This window comes from Poeciliopsis prolifica, unplaced genomic scaffold (assembly GCF_027474105.1).
Source record: "Poeciliopsis prolifica strain line A6 unplaced genomic scaffold, Auburn_PproV2 SCAFFOLD144, whole genome shotgun sequence".
NCBI classification, from domain to species: domain Eukaryota; kingdom Metazoa; phylum Chordata; class Actinopteri; order Cyprinodontiformes; family Poeciliidae; genus Poeciliopsis; species Poeciliopsis prolifica.
Window position 1 is genome coordinate 45,644 of NW_026562519.1, and position 19,207 is coordinate 64,850.

General features: G+C 39.3%; 1 protein-coding gene across 1 annotated transcript in view; it reads left to right on the forward strand.

Annotated features, from left to right (window-relative positions):
- The window catches only part of LOC129355759 (homer protein homolog 3-like), a 29,060-nt gene extending 9,853 nt beyond the window's left edge, over positions 1–19,207 (forward strand). Inside the window, exons 4-10 of the mRNA XM_055025378.1 lie at positions 1,819–1,950; positions 2,043–2,147; positions 3,922–4,055; positions 6,540–6,696; positions 14,655–14,762; positions 14,846–14,926; positions 17,756–19,207. Coding sequence (XP_054881353.1) covers positions 1,819–1,950; positions 2,043–2,147; positions 3,922–4,055; positions 6,540–6,696; positions 14,655–14,762; positions 14,846–14,926; positions 17,756–17,941 — 903 coding nt within the window. The 3' untranslated portion in view covers positions 17,942–19,207. The remainder of the gene's footprint in view (positions 1–1,818; positions 1,951–2,042; positions 2,148–3,921; positions 4,056–6,539; positions 6,697–14,654; positions 14,763–14,845; positions 14,927–17,755) is intronic.

Consider the following 19,207-nt stretch of genomic DNA (forward strand, 5'->3'; position numbering starts at 1 on the left):
AACATGGAGTTTGTTAGGGCTGTTTTACTATAGAGTTAAAGGGGCTGCTGATCATAATCTTTTTTATTATTATTTTCAATGGACAGTCAGTCTGATTATATGTTTGGATTGTCCTGCGTACCTCAAGTTTTTCTGAAAATAATTTTCCCTGGTAAATTATTATTTTTTTACATTTTAAGCAGGTGTAGATGCTGTTTCCCCCAAAATGGATTTCTATAGGTAATACATTGACTTTAATGAATCTGTCAAATGTGGATCATATTTGTATGTTAAAATTTATGTATTAGTATTAATGCCAGGCAGTTCTGTCATTTAATATGATTCTGCTAAACATATATTGAAATGCTCCTGCATTCCTTTTGTTCAGGTAAGTATTTCTGGGTACAGTCCCATTGTCCTAGAAGTAAAGATGTAGAATATGTTGAAGCATGTGGTAGATGCTTTCACTCAAAACAACTTACAAATGAGGATATAACAAAGTTTATATCAAACCTTACAATAAGTTACCTAATAAAAAGACAGATAGCAAGGTTCTTTCAGGGATGAAAGTGTACCAACAGAGCGCAGGTAAAAAGGGAAGTGCAGAAATTGAGTGGTAAAGTAGGAAATGCTCTCTGGACAGCTGGGTTTTCATAAGGTTCTTAAAGTTAGACAGGAAAGTTTCTGTTCTAGTAGCGTTTGCTCGGCCATTTCACCACATGAATAATGCATGAAAAACGTCTGGATTATCTTAAGCACAGTTTAGGCACAGCTAGCTGACAATTACTTTGATATAAACCTTTGATAAAAGCCAAGTCATGATATAAACCCTTGCATGAGCATTTAAACACACAGGAATCACTTATTTAAACATAATCTATGCTAACATCAATGATGCAGTGTAGACAAGGGAGCTCAGTGAACAGATGGTTTAAGACTGCAAGTGGTGCCATTCTAGAACCATCTGCTGAGTTTTGACAACACATTCTAGGAGACCAATTAGGAGGCCATTGGAATAGTCCAGGGACATCATCATAGGCTATACCAGGAGCTGGGTGGCGTGTTTGTGTAGGCTATGTTTAACAATGCAAAGATAGTAGTTCTAATTATTTAAATTAGCTGATAATAGTCACTCTGTTGCTGAAAAGGGGAGGCAATTCAAGTCTTTCAGTATTTCTTAGGACCGTCTACATGCAGTTTTTAAATGCAGATATTAAAATAGGTTGTCCAAGCCACCCCTGAAGTTCCTTAAGGAAACACGCTTGAAACATTCTGAGTGTGTTCACACTTCTATTTAAGTGCTTTCCAGACACGACTGGCTGCTGAGAATGGATATCAGTGCCAGGTATGAATCAGATCTGAGGCAGAGTGCAGTGGAGTCAGGTTCAATAATAATAAAAGAAGTTTTAATTTCCTGTGTGTGTATTAAAACTAACAATATACAATTCACCTGACTTTTTTTTTGCCATTTACATGGGTTTTAATAAAGACCAAAGTGTACAGGAAATCAGATTTGACATGTTGAGGTTAAAGACTTATAGCAATCAGCTGTTCACCGCTATGCGTTTGTCCAGAAAGTGTCATTGCTGCAAATCATTGTCTCAATGAGTCTGGGGTTCCCCGAGACCAAAAACATTTTACCAAACTGAATAGGAAACTGAATCTGACTGTATTTATTGATAACCAGAGATAATTTTGTAAAATGCCTTCGGAAGACTTTGGTATAAATTGATATAAATGAACTGAATTGAAATTGTACTGAATTATTGACTGCACCATTTTTGTTTTTGTATCTGAATCTCAGGTTCTTAACCTGACTTGTCACCTTTGTATACCCAGGCAATTATCAACTGTACTATTACACCAAGCATGACATTTACTAAGACATCTCAGAAGTTTGGTCAGTGGGCTGACAGCAGAGCCAATACTGTCTATGGACTGGGTTTTGCCACAGAACAGCAGTTGCATCAGGTATATTAAACAAAAATTAAACCAAGTATAACTGTCCTCTCATCATCGCTCATAGTTTTGAATTCATTAACGAAATTGTTTGAATTTTTCAGTTTTCAGAGAAGTTCAAGGAGGTTAAAGATGCTGCTCGTTTGGCCCGAGAAAAATCTCAGGACAAAGAACTAGCCAACACGGCTCTCACAATTGCAGCCCCTCAGGTGAGTGTTGCCCTTTCCATTCAAAACCTGCAAAAATAATAAAAAGAACAATCCTGAAAAAAAATATCTTTTTCACAAGCTTACTGTGATTGTACCAAAGGAAGGAGGGAGAGAGAGTGGAAAGAAGCTCTAAAGAAATATGAGCTGGGTTACTTGCCTCAAAGGGAAGCAAGAGTGAGGAAATCTAGGACAATGATAAAATTACCGTCTGCTACTCAGCAGGACACTACATTTGCATTGTGTACTTTTAGCTGCCCAGAAGCTTCTTAGAGTAAATCGATCAATAAAAATGTTGGTTACATCTGGCTTTTGGTCAATAAAAACTGATTAACCCCAGTGTATTTCCGATTGGCTATAGAAAATCTGTCAAATTCTGTTTTGCTTTTGTGACTAAATTTAATTCACACAAGAACAGCCAAATATAACCCCCCATCCATAAATTGCCAGCCAGTTAAGGTGAAATTTGGTAGAAGTGATGGTGTTGCTAGCAGTTTCGTGTCCTCTGATAACTAGAACAGTAAGTGAAGGTCACCATACAGAGAGTGTATTGTAGTCTTGTAAACAGCAAGATCAGGTAGATTTATGGTGGGAAACACTTAGTATGTGGGATAGTCAGAAATCACAGTGGTTCCTCACAGATTTTCTTTGGAATGCAACTCAAAATTATTCACAAAAAATCCACCCATTCTCTCATGTTTAATTCTACAATATTTGAGAGAAAATACAGATGGGGAAGCTGATATAGCACAGCGCTACTTGACACACTATCCATCCATTTTCTAACACCCTTGTCCCTAGCGGGGTCGGGAGGGGTGCTGGTGCCTATCTCCAACTTACGGTTTGGATGAGAGGCGGGGTCACCCTGGACATATCACCAGTCTGTCGCAGGGCAACATATAGGCAAAAAGGACCAACAACCATGCACACACACATGGAAGTACTACGGAGCTGTTTGAAATAGATTTACCAGGCAACCTACACATATTCTCAATGTTTCAGCCATCCAAAACAGCTAAATTTTTATTTTGTTCCAAGGGTCAATGAACACCATGGCACTTGCACCTGACCATCAAATCAAAGTTACGGGCCTGGATGTCCTCATGTACCTACTGTTTACAACATAGTATGTTTTGTAAGGTCAAAGTGCCCCAGATGCAGAACAACTGGTAGAATGCTGGTAGAATGCACATTGAAAATTCGACCCCTACCAAACAATACTACCATCAACCACTGTTAGTGTTGTTGAATGTGTCTTCACTGCCATTGCTAGCTCCCTGCTACACCATCTCTCCACATGTGATAGGGCCACGCATGTCCTCTAGTATCTGTTCTTAACTGTATTTGTTATGTCTGAAAATCACCTTTTACTGCTAAGGTGCTGTTTTTGTCAGTAGTGTATTTTGAAAGGGTAGTAAGCATGGTGTGGTTATTAATGACAAATTTCTTTGTTTTTCCACCTCCTGGACTTTATCCAGTTCTCACAGGTGAGTCTTGTTGGTCTTTATCAAAAAACTGAGCTAAAAATTTAAAAACTGACATTCATGTGAGACAAGTTCTGAAACTTAATTTAGCAAGTATTGTTTTGGCAAATTCCTAAGAAGCTGAGCACATTGAGGACATCAATCTTGACTCCTGAATGGTTGCTTCTCTATATTTTAAATTGAACTTTAAAAGCAGTTTATTAAAACTTTGAAAAGATTTCCAGGCAGTCACTTTGTTGCACATTATAATGTACGTTTCATCAATAGAGTCCATTTACTGACGTGTTTCCCAGGACCTCTCGGATGAACTCCAGTCTCCCCCAGTGATGTGTGTGAATGGACCAGAGGACAAACTGTTTCGCAGCCAGAGTGCAGATATCACCTTGGCGTCTGAGAAGGAAAGGATTAAGAAAATGCTGTCAGAAGGGTAATAAAATGGAACATTCAAACAAAAGAGCCCATTTACACTTTCTTTAAACATTTCAGTCTACTTATTGACTCTTCTTCATAAACCTATGGTCCATCTGACTGTTTAAACAAATCATAAACACAGCATGACCAGTGACGTGCGGTGAAGCTCATGGCTGGTGAGGCACTGACTTAATCAAAGTCATAAGAACCCCTGCATGTATTGTTTACATACAAAAGTTTTGCGGATGTGGACAACATTGAAGGGCAAAATGACTATACTTTCACATGCCATCTATAGACCCGCTGCCAAGGCAGAAAAATTCCGTTAACGCAATAAAACTTGGAAAAAAAAGATATTAATTTAGTGCTATGCTGCACAGCAAAGGGGAAACCTGTTGAAGTTTTCCACCTTTTTTTCTCTCTGTATCAGCCAAGCTACACGTAGACTCGTGTGTAGCTTCCCTTACTGTATCGCTAGCTCGCTGTCTCTTACTCTGTAGCCGCGGAGTCACAATGTTTGGGATCATGAGCGTTCATGCCTCGTTGCCTTGAGGCAAGAAAACTACCTGCCTCGCCTACAATCTGTTCTCTGCTGTTTCTGATCGCTGCTCAGCCATGAATCATGTTACACACACAGTTGGTGACAGCAAACACTGTACATTACATAGATAAGCTAAATTATGGACAATCAATATAATAATTAGTTACATAAAGGAGGAGCATGCTCTTATAGAGTGGCAGCCAGTGCAGTTAGCCAGAGGTTGAGCAATCCCAGGTGAGGCTCAGCTCGCTTCTGCCTCAGCAGCTTTGCTTCCGAGCTTTTGAATGGGAAAATGCAAAAATTCTGTGATTTTGAAGAAAAATTAACCATAATTGGTTAAGCTAAATGATAAATAAATACTTTATTGTGCAAAACACAGGATGAAAATAGCAATCAAATTTATCTTATCATTATATTATTATTTCATGATGATCACACGTCACTGAGCATGACTTATATTTAGTCTTCAAATGCTTTAAAAGAGGCATTTTTCGCTAGAGTTTAGATCAGGTCGAGCCTCTCCTGGAATTTGGGTCAGGTTAAAATTATGTGTTTGATTTGGGTCAGGCTTCTGTGGTACATTTAATAATCCTACAATGCATATATACAGGGATACAGAGAAATGCATAGTGAAAGCCAAAAAGAAAACAAAGAGCTATCTAATGTATTACTCTACTTATAATCTAAATAGAGGTCTAAATAAATCTAAATAATCAAGTAATTTATTGATTAGTTATCATGTAGTCTATTGATTATTCTGCCGATTAATCGAGTAATCAAATGAAAAATTTATTAATTAAAATATTGGTAAATTTTTTAAGTTAACCTAGACAAAGAAATCTAAAATATGACATTTTATTCAATTTAATAATAATGTAGCAGGCTCACAAATGTGCTTATTAAAAATTGTCTATTCAGATCTAGCTGAATAGACATGTAACAAACTTGAATCTGTCTATGTGATTTAATTTACTACACATTTTGTACATTCATGTGTCTTGTGAAGTGCCTTGAGATGAAATTTCTTGTGAATCTGTGCTATTCAAGTAAACTGAATTGAATTGCTGGTATTTGTTAGAAATGCAAACAAAAAGATAATAACATTCTCTTCCTAATTTTAAAACAATAAACCTATTAAAGACATTTAAGTTTTATTGTTGAACTTTAAAATTAAAGAATTAATTTTATTGCTCATCTGTGATAAATAAAACGGGTAAATAATATGAACACAAACATTGAAATAATTGATGTTTCTAGTAATTACTTTTAAGATGGAGAGGGAAGAACTATAAGATAGCGCATCATACATCCAACAACAGTGAAAAATATCTTTTCATTCAACATTTTCAGACACCCACACACTTTTAAATCCAACCATTGAATTATCAAGACAGTTAAAGCGTCATGAATGGTTTCCATGGTAAATAGTTGCTATGGAAACAACTTCCTTCTTTCAAGAAGAGAAGGGGCAATGCTCGGACAAAGTATTAGAGTCAGAGTGCAAACATAGGGTGAAAATAAATACATTTTTGCCTGTACAATTCACTTTCAGCTATAAATCAAAGTTAGAAAAGCTTTGTGTGCATACTGTATAATTGTTTGATATGTTCACAGAATGTTTTTTTAACTTTATCTAAAGATAGTACAATTAATTTTGAAGAAAACAATACTTCTCCCAATCCACAGGACCTAGTTTGTTTCCTATGTCCCAGCGCCAGACACATCTATCTACTCCTTGAAGTTCTTAGTCTTTGATTACTTTGTGTTACTCGAGTACTGCATCAGAGAAGACGAAGTATAAATCTGTCACACAACAAAAAGGTTACAAATTTAAAAGATCTAAAATTAACCCAGCAATGTTATCAAGCTCAAACAGTTTTCTGAATGTTGAAATATATTAATTTTAACCAAAGTATTAGATTTTTTTTTATATATCAAAACTACTTTTGTGTCTTGCAGATCTATTTGTGAGATTAACCTGGAAGCTGAGCTGTTCACACTACAGGACAGTAACTCTAAGTTGGTGGCGGCTTTGCATGAGGCCAATGCTAATGTGGAACAATGGAAGAAACAATTAGCAGCTTATCAGGGAGAGACTGAAAGACTCAGAGAACAGGTAAACAAAACAATTGTACAAGGGCACCAAAAACCATCACATCCTAATCTTTTTTTAATTATGTAACACTTGGGACAACAACATGCTATTTGCTGTTGCTTCAACCTTCCTCAGAAATTGCGATACTACATCTAAAAAAAGTCACTACTATGAAAAGTTCAATATTATTTCTCACTCTTTTCAGACCCATATATTTTATGAATTCATTAAAAAAAGAGTGAAATATTTAAAATCTTTCAGATATTGAAAATAGTGTTTCTATTTCATCCCTACTGACCGCCAAACGATGTGCTTCAAGCATTGAATGATCATTCTTGCGCATGCGCAGGTCGAGTACTAATGACAACAAAGTCTCCTGTGACCTGCTGGGGACAGGTCACAGGCAGGCCACCCGGCGTTCAATCCCTTTTGTTCTTCTCGTGCACAGGTGTGTTGAGTACAGGTGTGGCCATGTGAAGCTGGATGCTTCTGTGTGTACCACTGTTGTCCTAGCTGCTTGTTGCGAGTAGTCCGTGACTGAGTTTGGTTGGAGTTTGGTTAGAGTCTTGCCCTCTAGGGGCTGCACAAGCTGTTTTCATCTTCACCAGATCTGCTGTTACCGCTGCGATGACTGGTAAGTTTTGTTTTTCTTTTGTACACCAGTAGCTTTGACTCTTTTGACTCACCAGTGGCGTTTCTGCTTGCACCGAGTTGATCTTACGTTGTCATTTATCGGACTCACCTGTTGCATTTCTGTTTGTGCTGAGTTCATCTTTGGTTCATCTTAGTTATTTATCGTACACGCTGGTGGAGTTTCTGGTCACGCTGAGTTTGTCGCATCTACGGGGTTTTCCTGCAATGAAGTTGCCAGTGTTTTCTGCTCATGTTGACTTCTGAATGTTAGTGGGCTAATCACACCTTTCAGCAGTATGATGCTGGATAATTTATGCTGCTCAATCTGTCTGGCTCAGTACCTCAGTGCCGTGTTATTGATGACCTTCTCTGCAAGGCCTGCAACTCTGGGGCCCACATGGGCTCGATTGGGAACTCTCTCCCATATGATGGGATTTCGTTCCACTGGACCTCTCCACCCAAGGTCTGGTTGACGCCTCTCTGCAGACCTTTGCTCTTTTGACGAGAAAGCATGGACGCACACTCTCCACACTGGTTCACACTCGCCGCCAGGTCTGCTTGGTGCACTTGCCACTTAATAAGCATTGTAGGAGGACCCTCCAGGCCCTGCGCGTAGTTCTGGGGGAACATTTTGACTCTGCAGCCTTGGACCGTACAGCTCAGGTGTCTTGAATAAGGCACTAGCTGGCAGGGCCTCACAGACATGACCACCATCCAGTTGGCACTTGGGCAGCTGCAGGTCCTTCACAGGGGTCCTCACACTCATCTACTTCTTTCATTGAGCCCCAGGGTCTGGTGCCATGTCATAGATCGGTCCAAAGACCTGCTCCAGATCAGGGAAACTGGGCTTGAGACCAAGCTGGGGACAGGTCATCACGCCCATTTCGAACTGCACAGTCTGGCCACTGTTCTCCCCGGAGGGTGATACCTTAGGGCTGGCTGTCAGATATTTTATCCCGGGACAGCTCAGTTTGCCCACACCGAAGAGTTATGGGTGTTGTCCACCATGTCCTGGGGGTATCGTCTTCAATTCCACCACCAGCCACCTTCCCCTGACTAGGTCAGGATTGCTGTGATCTGCAACCCAGTGAAGGCACGGCAAGAGTGAGTCTGCCACCTTGCTGGCCAAGGAAGCTATAGTGCCTGAGGATCCCTGTCGGATCCACAGGGCTTTTATTCCATGTATTTTCTGGTTCCGAAGAAGACTGGGGATCTACACCCAGTCTTGGACCGCAAGGACCTGGATGTTTACTGGAAGGTTACGCTGTTTCATATGCTGACCACTAAAGAAGTGTTGCAGACAATTTCCCCAGTCGATTGGTTATTGTTTATTTTCATGTTCCAATCGCCTGTTTAGACTTTCACTGTCTCCCAGGGTGTTCACCTGATGTGTCGCAGTGGCTCTCTCTTCTCTGCAGTTACAAGAATTGAGGATTCTCCCATATCTGTATGACTGGCTCATTTGTGCCCCAACATGGGACCAGGTGGTTCGAGACACTTAGTTAGTGCTCCATCATGTGGGATGCTTGCGCTTGCAGGAGAACATGGAGAAAGGCAGTCTGACTCCCTCACAGGAGACAATCTTCTTGGGCATTTCCATGAATTCCATCTCAATGACTGCTTGCCCATCACTCTAGCAGGTCAGCAGTATATTGAGCATGCTACCAGAATTCAGGTCCAAAGACCTGCTCCAGATGAGGGAAACTGGGCTTGAGACCAAGCTGGGACCAGATCATCACACCCATTTCGAGCTGCACAATCTGGCCAGCGTCCTCCCAGGAGGATAGGAAGATACTGATCCTTGTGCTGCATACCTACCCTTGTACCTATTCTTGTATCACATGTATCAAGTGCGGATTCTTGGGTCTTGTTTCTGCACAAGATACCCACGGGCAGTATCTTTGACTTTTAGGAATGCTCATAGCTGCATCCGATGTAGTGCCCTTGGGGCTGTTGTCATTGCGACCCCTCCATATATAGTTGAACAGCTTGAATCTGGACCTTACATGGAACACTCATTGTCTCAGAAGACTGCATGTGGGGACTCAGTGTCTTCAGTCTCTGTCCCAGTGGAGGGTGAGGTTGTTTATGACAATAAGGGTCACGCAGTTCCCTCCTTTGTCGAAAGGAAGCTGTGTTTATGGATTTGTCCTCCATTGGCTGGGGTGCAACCTGGCGGGGTCAAATGGCACAGTGGACATGGTCCCAGTGGCAGAGCATGCTGTGCTTCTGGCTCTTCAGAGCTTTATTCTGGGCTTGCAAGGGAAGCATGTGCTGAGCTCAGACATCACCGCTGTGGTTGTTCACATCAACCACCAGGGGAATCAGGAATGTTGGCATGTTGGGTTGAATGGTTGTTCAATGGGCTGAGACAAGGATTTTGTACTGTTTTTGAGAGGTGTTCGGCATTTGCACCCACCTAACCACCCTGTGGCACAGACGTGGGACCTTTCTCTGGTGCTTCAGGCTCTTCTGTCCCTCCCATTTGAGCCCTTGCCATCTGGGGGCCTCAAATGGCTTTCACTTAAGATGGCATTCCTTTTGACAATGGTTTCTGTAAACATGTGGGGGAATTGCAGGGTCTCTCAATAGTTGAGACCTGCTGCCCATGGAATCCTGATGACTCAGGTGTTACATTGCAGCCTGACGTGGCAATTATTCCTAAGGTGTCACTGGCAGCAGCGGCTCCATCTTCCTCTGAACCACTGTGCTCTTTCCGAAAGATGAATGCCTGTTTGTTTGCTTTGTGGGCTCACAGAAAAGTCAGGGACTTTCTAAGCAGCGACTTGCACACTGGGTTGTGGCTCATGCCGTGCAGGGCATAGGAGTGAAGTGCCACTCTACAAGGGACATGTTGACCTCTTGCTGCCATGACTGGCGTGCTGTTGGACCTTATATGCTGTATGGCCTCCTAGAAATCATCTAGTACCTTTCATCAATTTTACAGGGTGAATGTGGCTGCACTCCATCCCCTTCAAGGAATTCTGGAGCAGCATACCTCTACATCACATTAGGGTGAGTGGTGTAGTGGTTGTCCCTTGGATGTTGCAGACTCCTTGTGACCTTGTTGACATAAGTCATCCAGCGCTTGAAGTACCCTAGATGTGTGTGGGTGAACATTGAATGCCAGGTCTCTGGCATTCAATAGAACGAAAATTACTACTGTAACTAAAGTTCTATGAATCTCTGATGAACTGTACTAACAGTTCATCAGAGATGATACCGCCAGAGTGCTTGGTCCCTTGGAGCCTTGCTTCTTGCGAGAAGGTTGAGAGATTGCATGCTGGGTGTCGTGTAATTATACAGAGTCATGTGAGTCCCCGGCAAGTTACAAGTGACTTTGTTGTCATTAGTACTTGACCTGGAAATGCAAAAGAATGATCCTTTACAGCAGGCATCCGCTACCCCTGGGTTGCGGACCAGTACCATTCTGTGGACAAATTGGTACCAGGCCGCACAAGACATAATTAAATATTTCTGTTTTATGTATTATTTGAGTCTGGAGGATTTTTCATTTTGAAAATCCTTTAACCGGATTCTATCGGTTACGTCTTGCATGCCAACATTGAGCCCACAAGCAGCGAAAGGAGTAAGAAACAGATCAGATGTCTTCTTTGGGAAGGGGAAAAGGCACAGAGAAGAGACAGGAGACTGGCTTTATCCTGGTATGTGATTCCCACATTTCAAGCCCGCTCTGCAACATATGTGGCATCCGATTCGCTAATGAGGGAATGAAACTGCTTCACGACGTACAGACCAAGTAGCACCCTATGCATAAGCGACACACTTCAGGTGTTATTGTCTCATCCCTCCCGGATGGCTCCATCTCGTAGCAGAGAAATAAGCTCAGGGCTCCCATTGATTTGTTGTTAAAGTTTGGTAAGATTTTTATGAAAGTAAAATCTTCGTTTTTGAGGCACATCTGTATCTTATTTTGAAGGGATGTGTAAACATTACCATGGCGACCAGAATCAGAGAGTGTTAGGACAGTGGTTGTGAGGAGAGGAGTAGAGCTTGTGAGTCTAAAGTCTGGTTCACACGGTACAATCTAAGAATTATCTGCCGATTTTCCAAACCTCCACAAACGAGCTGATAAAAGTACAAGTTCAATCGATTCGTGTCCAGTCATACGGATTTCGGTCACGAACATCCTAATTCTAGAAGAAAATCCTGTAAAACCACCAACATACGTAAATTTAGCATAGACAAACCAGGATGACAATGTAGAAGCAATAGTGATAGTTTGTCGACTCACTTTAAGCGAGCTAATGTCAGGTCAGCATGAAGTCCTGACTGAATGAAGCCTTATCATTATGAGATTGTCGTAAGTCAAAAATTGGGGCAAAAATTTTTTAATTGTGCCATGTATCTAGGTTTTAGCGGGGACATGCAGAAGCCTGTCTGACAGTTCACCCCTCTTCCTGGTCCACGGTGATATAAAGACTGGGGACCACTGCTTTACAGGATCAGTGCTTGAAGCACCGTCTCTGGCGGACATCCAGGATTCATAGAACCGTAGTAACTTTTGTTGTACCTGATGCTGTTGCACCTTTTCCTATAATACTTTCTTATTCTGCTCAGTTTTATATGCTTGGATACAGAACTCTGAGAACGACCACTTTCTTCAGCTTTGATCTCTTGTCTTCCTGTCTTTGTGGAAGGGGTCTGGGACTGTTTTCTTTAGATCTGCCCAGTCAGTGGTCTTCCCCATGATTCTGTATCCTACTGAACTAGGCTAGGAGACCACAAACCTTTTGTATATTTTTCATTTCTCAGTTTTTGACAATTTTCTGAGAATTTTTATTTTGGCTTTCATTATCTGTAAGCAATAAACATCACAATTACAAGAAATAAAGACTTAATATTTCACTATGTGCAATAAATCTTTGAGTTCCACTTTTGGAAATGAGTGACAAAAAACAATGAGCCTTTTCACAATATTAAAATTTTTGCTGATGTATCTCCCTATACCTACACTCAATACATTAAATTATTGAAAGATTAATTCATTTCAGTAGCCCAACTATGTAGGTGAAACACATTATATAGATTAGACAAAGATTGATGTTATGAAGCATTTATTTATGTTATTTATGATTAGAATATACATCATACCCACAAAAATAAAATTTTTAATAAAGAAATATGGACCTACAGAAAGGTACATTTGCTTAAAAGTTATTTTCTGAAAGTTCTTTTAAAAAAAGATAGAGAGAAATCATTCTATCTCAACAAATACATTAATATGATTGAGGGGCCTACATTTGTTATAATGAGCTAGTTCTTCACTTTTTGAACAAGGGGGCCAGGTGGTTGAAAATGGTTCAAGTCTCTAGGGTGGATAATGTAAGAGAGAGAGGTTTGTAGGACACCAATATCCTACTTTCAATGGCCCAGTTAGGAGAAAATAAAAAATCACCAGTGGGAGCGGTAATACATTCATGTCACTTTCTTTGCTTTTTTTGCTGTGTAAATATACTTTTAAAACCAGTTTCTGTCTTTCTTCTTTAAATGTGCTCCAGTGAAACTTTGTTGACAACTAATACTTTGAAAAGACCTTGAATTATCCTTGTTTAACTCAAAGCGGTCATACAGGTACTAGTCTATTATGAAAGAAAATGTACAAAATTTCTACAACAATTTTCTAGTCATTAGAGTCACTTTCACTCACTTACAGACATTCATACACTTTGCCCAGGGTCACACCAGCAAGAAGCTGGAATTGAACCTGCAACTTCAGGATTTCAAGTCGCCTCCCACTAAGTCAAAGAAAGCCCTAAAATGCCACAAAACAGGGCATATTTTATCTAGTTCAGAGGCAAAGATGTTTCATTTTATTTATTTATTTTTTTCACTTTCAAAGTCAGCAGAAAGCTTTGTCGACTGACATCAATAGCAGAGAAACCTCCCTGGAACTACTTGAATAGTTTTGTTCCTGATGTCTGGGCAATTTTAGGCATTTTTTTTCTTGCTCTTTAATTCTACTTATTAAGGCTACTGCATTTTAGCATACTGTTAAAGGTAATCTGTCTGAAATTCTATTATCACTATCACAAGGGTCACCTCTCACAAAGTGAACAATTATTTAAAAATGAAACATGGCTTTATATTTATTGTTTTTTATATGATTAAAAATGATACTTCTGAATATGATAGAGCTGCTTTGCAAATATTTCTGAGCAGATTATGTACAGCCTTACATTTTCTTAAATATGATTTAAAAATTGTGGATTGAACATACTAAAGTCCTGACCACTGAGAAATAAGTGGTCACATATGTATTAAAAAGCTTTAATACATATGTTAAAACGTTTTTGCGTTAAGGAGAAGTTGAATGTGAGAAAATATTGTCTGGTAGAGCTTCAATGCCTCTATGTCTGTGAAACATTACATCTCAGAAGTGCGTAGCAGCGATCCAACAGCAAGAGCAGAACCCAGAATCTTCCACCGCCAGCTCAATGACTTAATTATTTTTCAGGTTAACACATAGGTATTACATAATACAGGTTTTTATATAAATATTCAAGATTAGGAGACTATAAGGGTTGAGAAACCTTTGTTTGCCCCTGGGATCTGTGTTTCTTTCATCTTTGAAGCAATGAGTTAGTCACTTTGGAGACGGATGGCCAGGGTGACACTTAGCCTGGTAGGAAGAATGAGTGGTTTGGATACAACCCAGAGTCTCGGGAACTGAACTTTACGACCCCAAAGGGGGACGGGAACTGAACCAGAGAATCCCCGGAACAGAGCAGAATGCTTTGCAGTCACAATTGCCCTGACAGGAGGACAAGGGGACCACAGGTGCCAACCAGAGGGAAAGAGTTGACACCTAGCAGGAGAGTGGATCAAAGGCTAGATGCCCCAAGAAACTCTAGTTTTATGGTCCAGAGAGACAACAAACAACTGTAACCTCAGGAGATGCAAAGACAGTACCTTGAGAATGTGTATTGTGTTTTCCACTCCTTCTATGCAAATGTTTGTAATTAAGCTACGCCTCAATGTAATAAAATATGCACTTGTAGAGTACGTTAGAACTGGTCCGGAGACAGAGACAACGGGATGTCTCTGGGCAGAGTTCTCCGTTCAATTGGAAGATTGCATGAGAAAATGTAACCGTCTCCCTGTGTCCTTATTAATGTCCAGCAAGTGTTAGGTAAAGATCCAACAGATAGCTTGTTTTCTTTGTATATATTCCATCTGTATCCCTCTTGATAATAAAAAGGACCATGCAAGTGGATAGTTGTTTAGCATTTTAAGGATTTTTAAAATTTACTAATTTGACATTATGACCACCACTTACTGTCTCGTATTTCCATTTGACTTACACTTACAAACTGCTATTTTAGGTTTCTGAACTAGAAGCCCATGGAGGCCAGGGTCCCAGCGAGCTGCTGAAGGATGAGCTAACCCAGTCCCTGGAGGAGCTGGAGGCCTTGCTGAAGGCTAAAGATGAGGTTGGAAAATGCCTCATTTCTCCTCTAATTAATGTGCACATCACAATAAGTGATGCAATGTGTTCCTTTCATTTGATTTTCAGGAAATTCACATTTTACAAAGTAAGAAGGCAGAGTACCATGAGATGGAACATGAGCGGGATGAAGCCATTCTCAGATTAAGGGTAGGCATGACAGACAATGAGCTAAATGCATAAGTCCTAGATAGCCAGGTATTAGATGGTGCACAACATTAGTGGGTACGCTTCCTCTAATGCGCTAATAGCAGAGCTAAGTACTTGTTTAGCATTTTTGCAAATTTGTTAAATATGTAGCATATTTAGCTTCTCCTAAATTAATTTTTAAAATTCTACAGCACTAATTTACTTTTTTGTTTTGTAAACTGTTGAAGTCTTAATATCAACTTTGTGAACCTCTTGAATTCTTGTACCTGATGCTGTTGCACCTTTTCCTATAATTTTCTCACACAGTAAGATTTTAATATTGTCGGGGGATTTTCTAAACCTGTGAAACCAAAGAAAATTTAGAATTTGATCTTGCAGTGTGTGATGTCCAGCCACATTGCATGAGCAACACACCACACAAACATATTTCACTCACCAACATTCAGATGTCAGATGGGAAAACTCACAAAACCTCTCGAGACCAAATTTGAGTTCAGAGCAAACAAATATGGCTGAAGCAACAATGATGGATTTTGACATATATGTAGCAGAGAAAAAAGCAATGCAAGAATGTCTCTGGAGGACCTGGAGGCCCTCCAGAGACGGGACTATTTGGTGCTCCATGGCAAGTTGTTTTGTTTTCTGTGTACGTTTACTTTACATTGTTTTCTCATTGGCTACCCATTACATTCAACAAACTGCATTTATATTGTCGTCTGTAGGGATGCTCCAATTAAGTTTTGTCCTACCGATTCTGATACTGATACCCCATGAGGGTTGATCACTGATACTGATTGGCTATTTGTTTCTGTCTTTAGGTGTAAATGCTACTGTTTGATCTGGCAAAATGGAACCATAAAATTTACTGTGTTTGTTCACTCTATAAATTCACGTATGAAAAAGTGGAGTTTTTTGGGATTTTATGTCTGGAATCTGAATGTCAGTGAGAGAAATCAGTTTGTGTGTTGTGTGCACTTGCTGTGTGGCTGGATATGGTACGATCAAACCCGTTATACCTACAGTTTCTCAGCTAGTGTGTGGTCTCTCGGGTTTTGAAAATTGGCTGACGATCGACTGACAATTCTAAAATTGTGTAGTGTGAACTGGGCATAAGGCTCTCAACAGCCTAAGATTATACAAAAGTCAAATAAATCTCACAATACTGCCTAGATTCAATGTTCTCAAGTAAAAACGGAAACATTCATTCAAAGTCAAATGCAAGCTGTATTAAAATAAATAACCCTGTGTTACTAAATCAAAACTGCCTGAGAGCATGGCTAATTGTTTAGTTCTGGTTCTGATTGATTGTTTTTGACCAAGCGGTGTAATTCTGCAGAACACACAGAGGAGCTCTATTTTTTTTTTCTTTCTCCACAGATTATCTATCTCCTGTCAAGGCAGCGAAAGTTTTAATACATATGTTAAAACGTTTTTGCGATAAGGAGAAGTTGAATGTGAGAAAATATTGTCTGGTAGAGCTTCAATGCCTCTATGTCTGTGAAACATTACATCTCAGAAGTGCGTAGCAGCGATCCAACAGCAAGAGCAGAACCCAGAATCTTCCACCGCCAGCTCAATGACTTAATTATTTTTCAGGTTATTTTCTTAGCTTTCTGACCATTATGCTCATCCAACTGAGTGTTGAGAATTCTGCGCTGCTTTATCTGCTATCTGACAGCTCCAGATGTCTTTTTTTCTCTCCAGTGAGCCTCAACATAGCCATACTCCATCAAGTGCTTGTTTTCCAAATGTCATATTAAATCACTGTGTTGATGGATCGTGACATGCTTCTCCCTGAACTTTTTGTTCATTGCAACGCGCAAAATTCCCTCCACACTGAGCGTCAAAGTTCCACACAACTTTGATTTGCTGCAGTGTGCTTGCTCAGTGTGGAGAAAAGGGGGAGATATGCTGCTCACTGGCTTATGGTAAAGTAGAAGATACTGGTGATCGACGATCACCGATCATGCACTTTTTTATGGAAATCATCTAATTATTGGTGGATGATCGATCGGCACACGACTAGTCATCAGGGAACACAATGCAATATTGGATAAGTTGAATAACCATAATTTAGATCAGAGTAGTCCTTCAGAGAGGATCAGATCACTCTTACTACAGATAGAAATTTCTCTCAAGATTATCTTAAGAGCCATCCTGATAATTGAGGGATCCTTAAGATTATTGGAAGAAACTAGGGATTAGATGCTTATTTTAAAGCATCTAATGTAGACTGCTTAGGCAGAAGTTCCATTTCTTCTCTTCACATTCTCTCTTTTTTCTTCCCAATAACCCTTTTCAAACAAGAAACATAGAGAGCCTCAAGTGCCAAAACAATCTTTTTTAAAAAAAGAAAATATTAGCATTTACTATGTATTGGAACATCTCTAGACTACTACGCCTCTGTTGTGTCCTTTGTCAAGACACTTCACCCACCTTACCTGCTGGTGATGGTTGGAAGGCCAATGGCACAATACAGCAGGGCAGCTATGATCCAGGATTTGCCACAATTAGAGTGTAAATGTGTGCATGAATCGAAATTAATAAATTCCTTTCATTAAGACACTTGTATAGTGTCTTGATAAAGGACTATATAAATTATTTTTATTTAATTATCTTACTGAAAATGAAGCTATAGTAGGGTTATGAAAAAAATTGAATCTTCACCAAATCAATTATTTTCCAAGACTTGGTTCATTCTTAATTTTTTTATGTAACTTTCTACACACTTCCAGTAACTTCATGATGATATGAGGGATGAGCAAATTATTATATTGTCTGAGTCTCTGTTTGTAATTCTTATGTAACAATGTCTTATGCTCACTGTAGGAAATGGAGATGCGAAGCTCAGAGTTGGAGCGTCGCATCCAGAACACAGAGCAGACACTAAGTAATTCTCTGGAGGAACGAGATCGCATGGATACTGAGATCCAGAGGGCCATAGAAATTCTGGACATTAAGATCTTTGACCTGAATGATCTTCGGCAGAGCCTTGTTAAACTTCTTGATAAATAAGAAGGGTTGAGGAAAGATGTCAACATGGAATCAACTGACAGAAAAGGAACACCCAATGAGGTTACATTTCCCAATGTTATAGTGACAAGCAAGCTAAAAAGGTTCGAGCTGATCCCTGTGCCACAGAGCACATGAATCACTATTGGAAGGGAGGCTCAGTCCATATCTTTGCTCAACCAGTGGCTGCTGTGTTTTCATCAAGATAATTTATAGTAGGTAGAGGCCTAAGCAACATCATATGTGGTAATGCTTCTCAGACCTAATGTATTACTTCAAGTTACATTCAAAAATTAAATAAATGCAATGAGAAATTTGAAATAAGTTCTTTACCAACATAGATTTTCAAACAGGTACTTATATTTTCATTAAACTTGCGAAAGATGGCAGCACAATGCTATAATAAATAAAGAGCGTTTTGTTCATCTTCAGAACAATTTGAGACTGTAAGAATATAAAAAGGAGCAAAACACTTGGTGACATTTTTTTAATGGCAAATGCAGAGCCAGAAAAAATTCTTAGACTTGCCTATTTAAGAAACTTAAACAACTCTAGTTAAATAGATAATCTTATAGTTAGCTTAACATGTCCACGATATGTTAGGTAATTCTGGAAAGACATTGAACTTAAGTTTTTTTATGTAAATGATCAAATATCAACAGGACTGTATACCAGATCTGAATTTTGACACCAAAGATCAAATGTTAAGTGCAGAGTATGTAAGACCTCTGTTAATAATTGCATATTTAAAAAAAATAAAATAATTATGTCAGAGTAACTAAAGAATGTGTAAGAGAATTTAGGGAAACTAAATTAGGATAAATAAGGCCTTCCTCTAGAATATATTTAAGCACACAAATATTTGCCAAATTAATTTTACTTGGAGGATTACCTTCTGTGCGTTATCTTAAACTATACTATCCTTTAGGTTAAGAATAGCTATTTTAATGAACATAACACATTTAAGAAAGTTTTTTTTTACCTTCCATATTTCATTTAATGTTCTTGATTTCTATCATTTGTTTCACTGACTTTATGAACAATTAGCCAGGAGCTTTTGAGAGTTTGGTTGTACTAAATAAATAACTCATTTATATTTTCTGTGTAATTTGCAGAATATAATTTGAAATGGTCTTGATTACTTGCACGATTTTTCTCTTTTCAGGCTTTACTGATCACTTCTTCCAATTGCAGTGAACAGACTTGACAGCTTTGTATTAGACTCTGAGTTGTGAGGGAGAAAATAAAAGCTAAGTTTTTTGTAGTTTA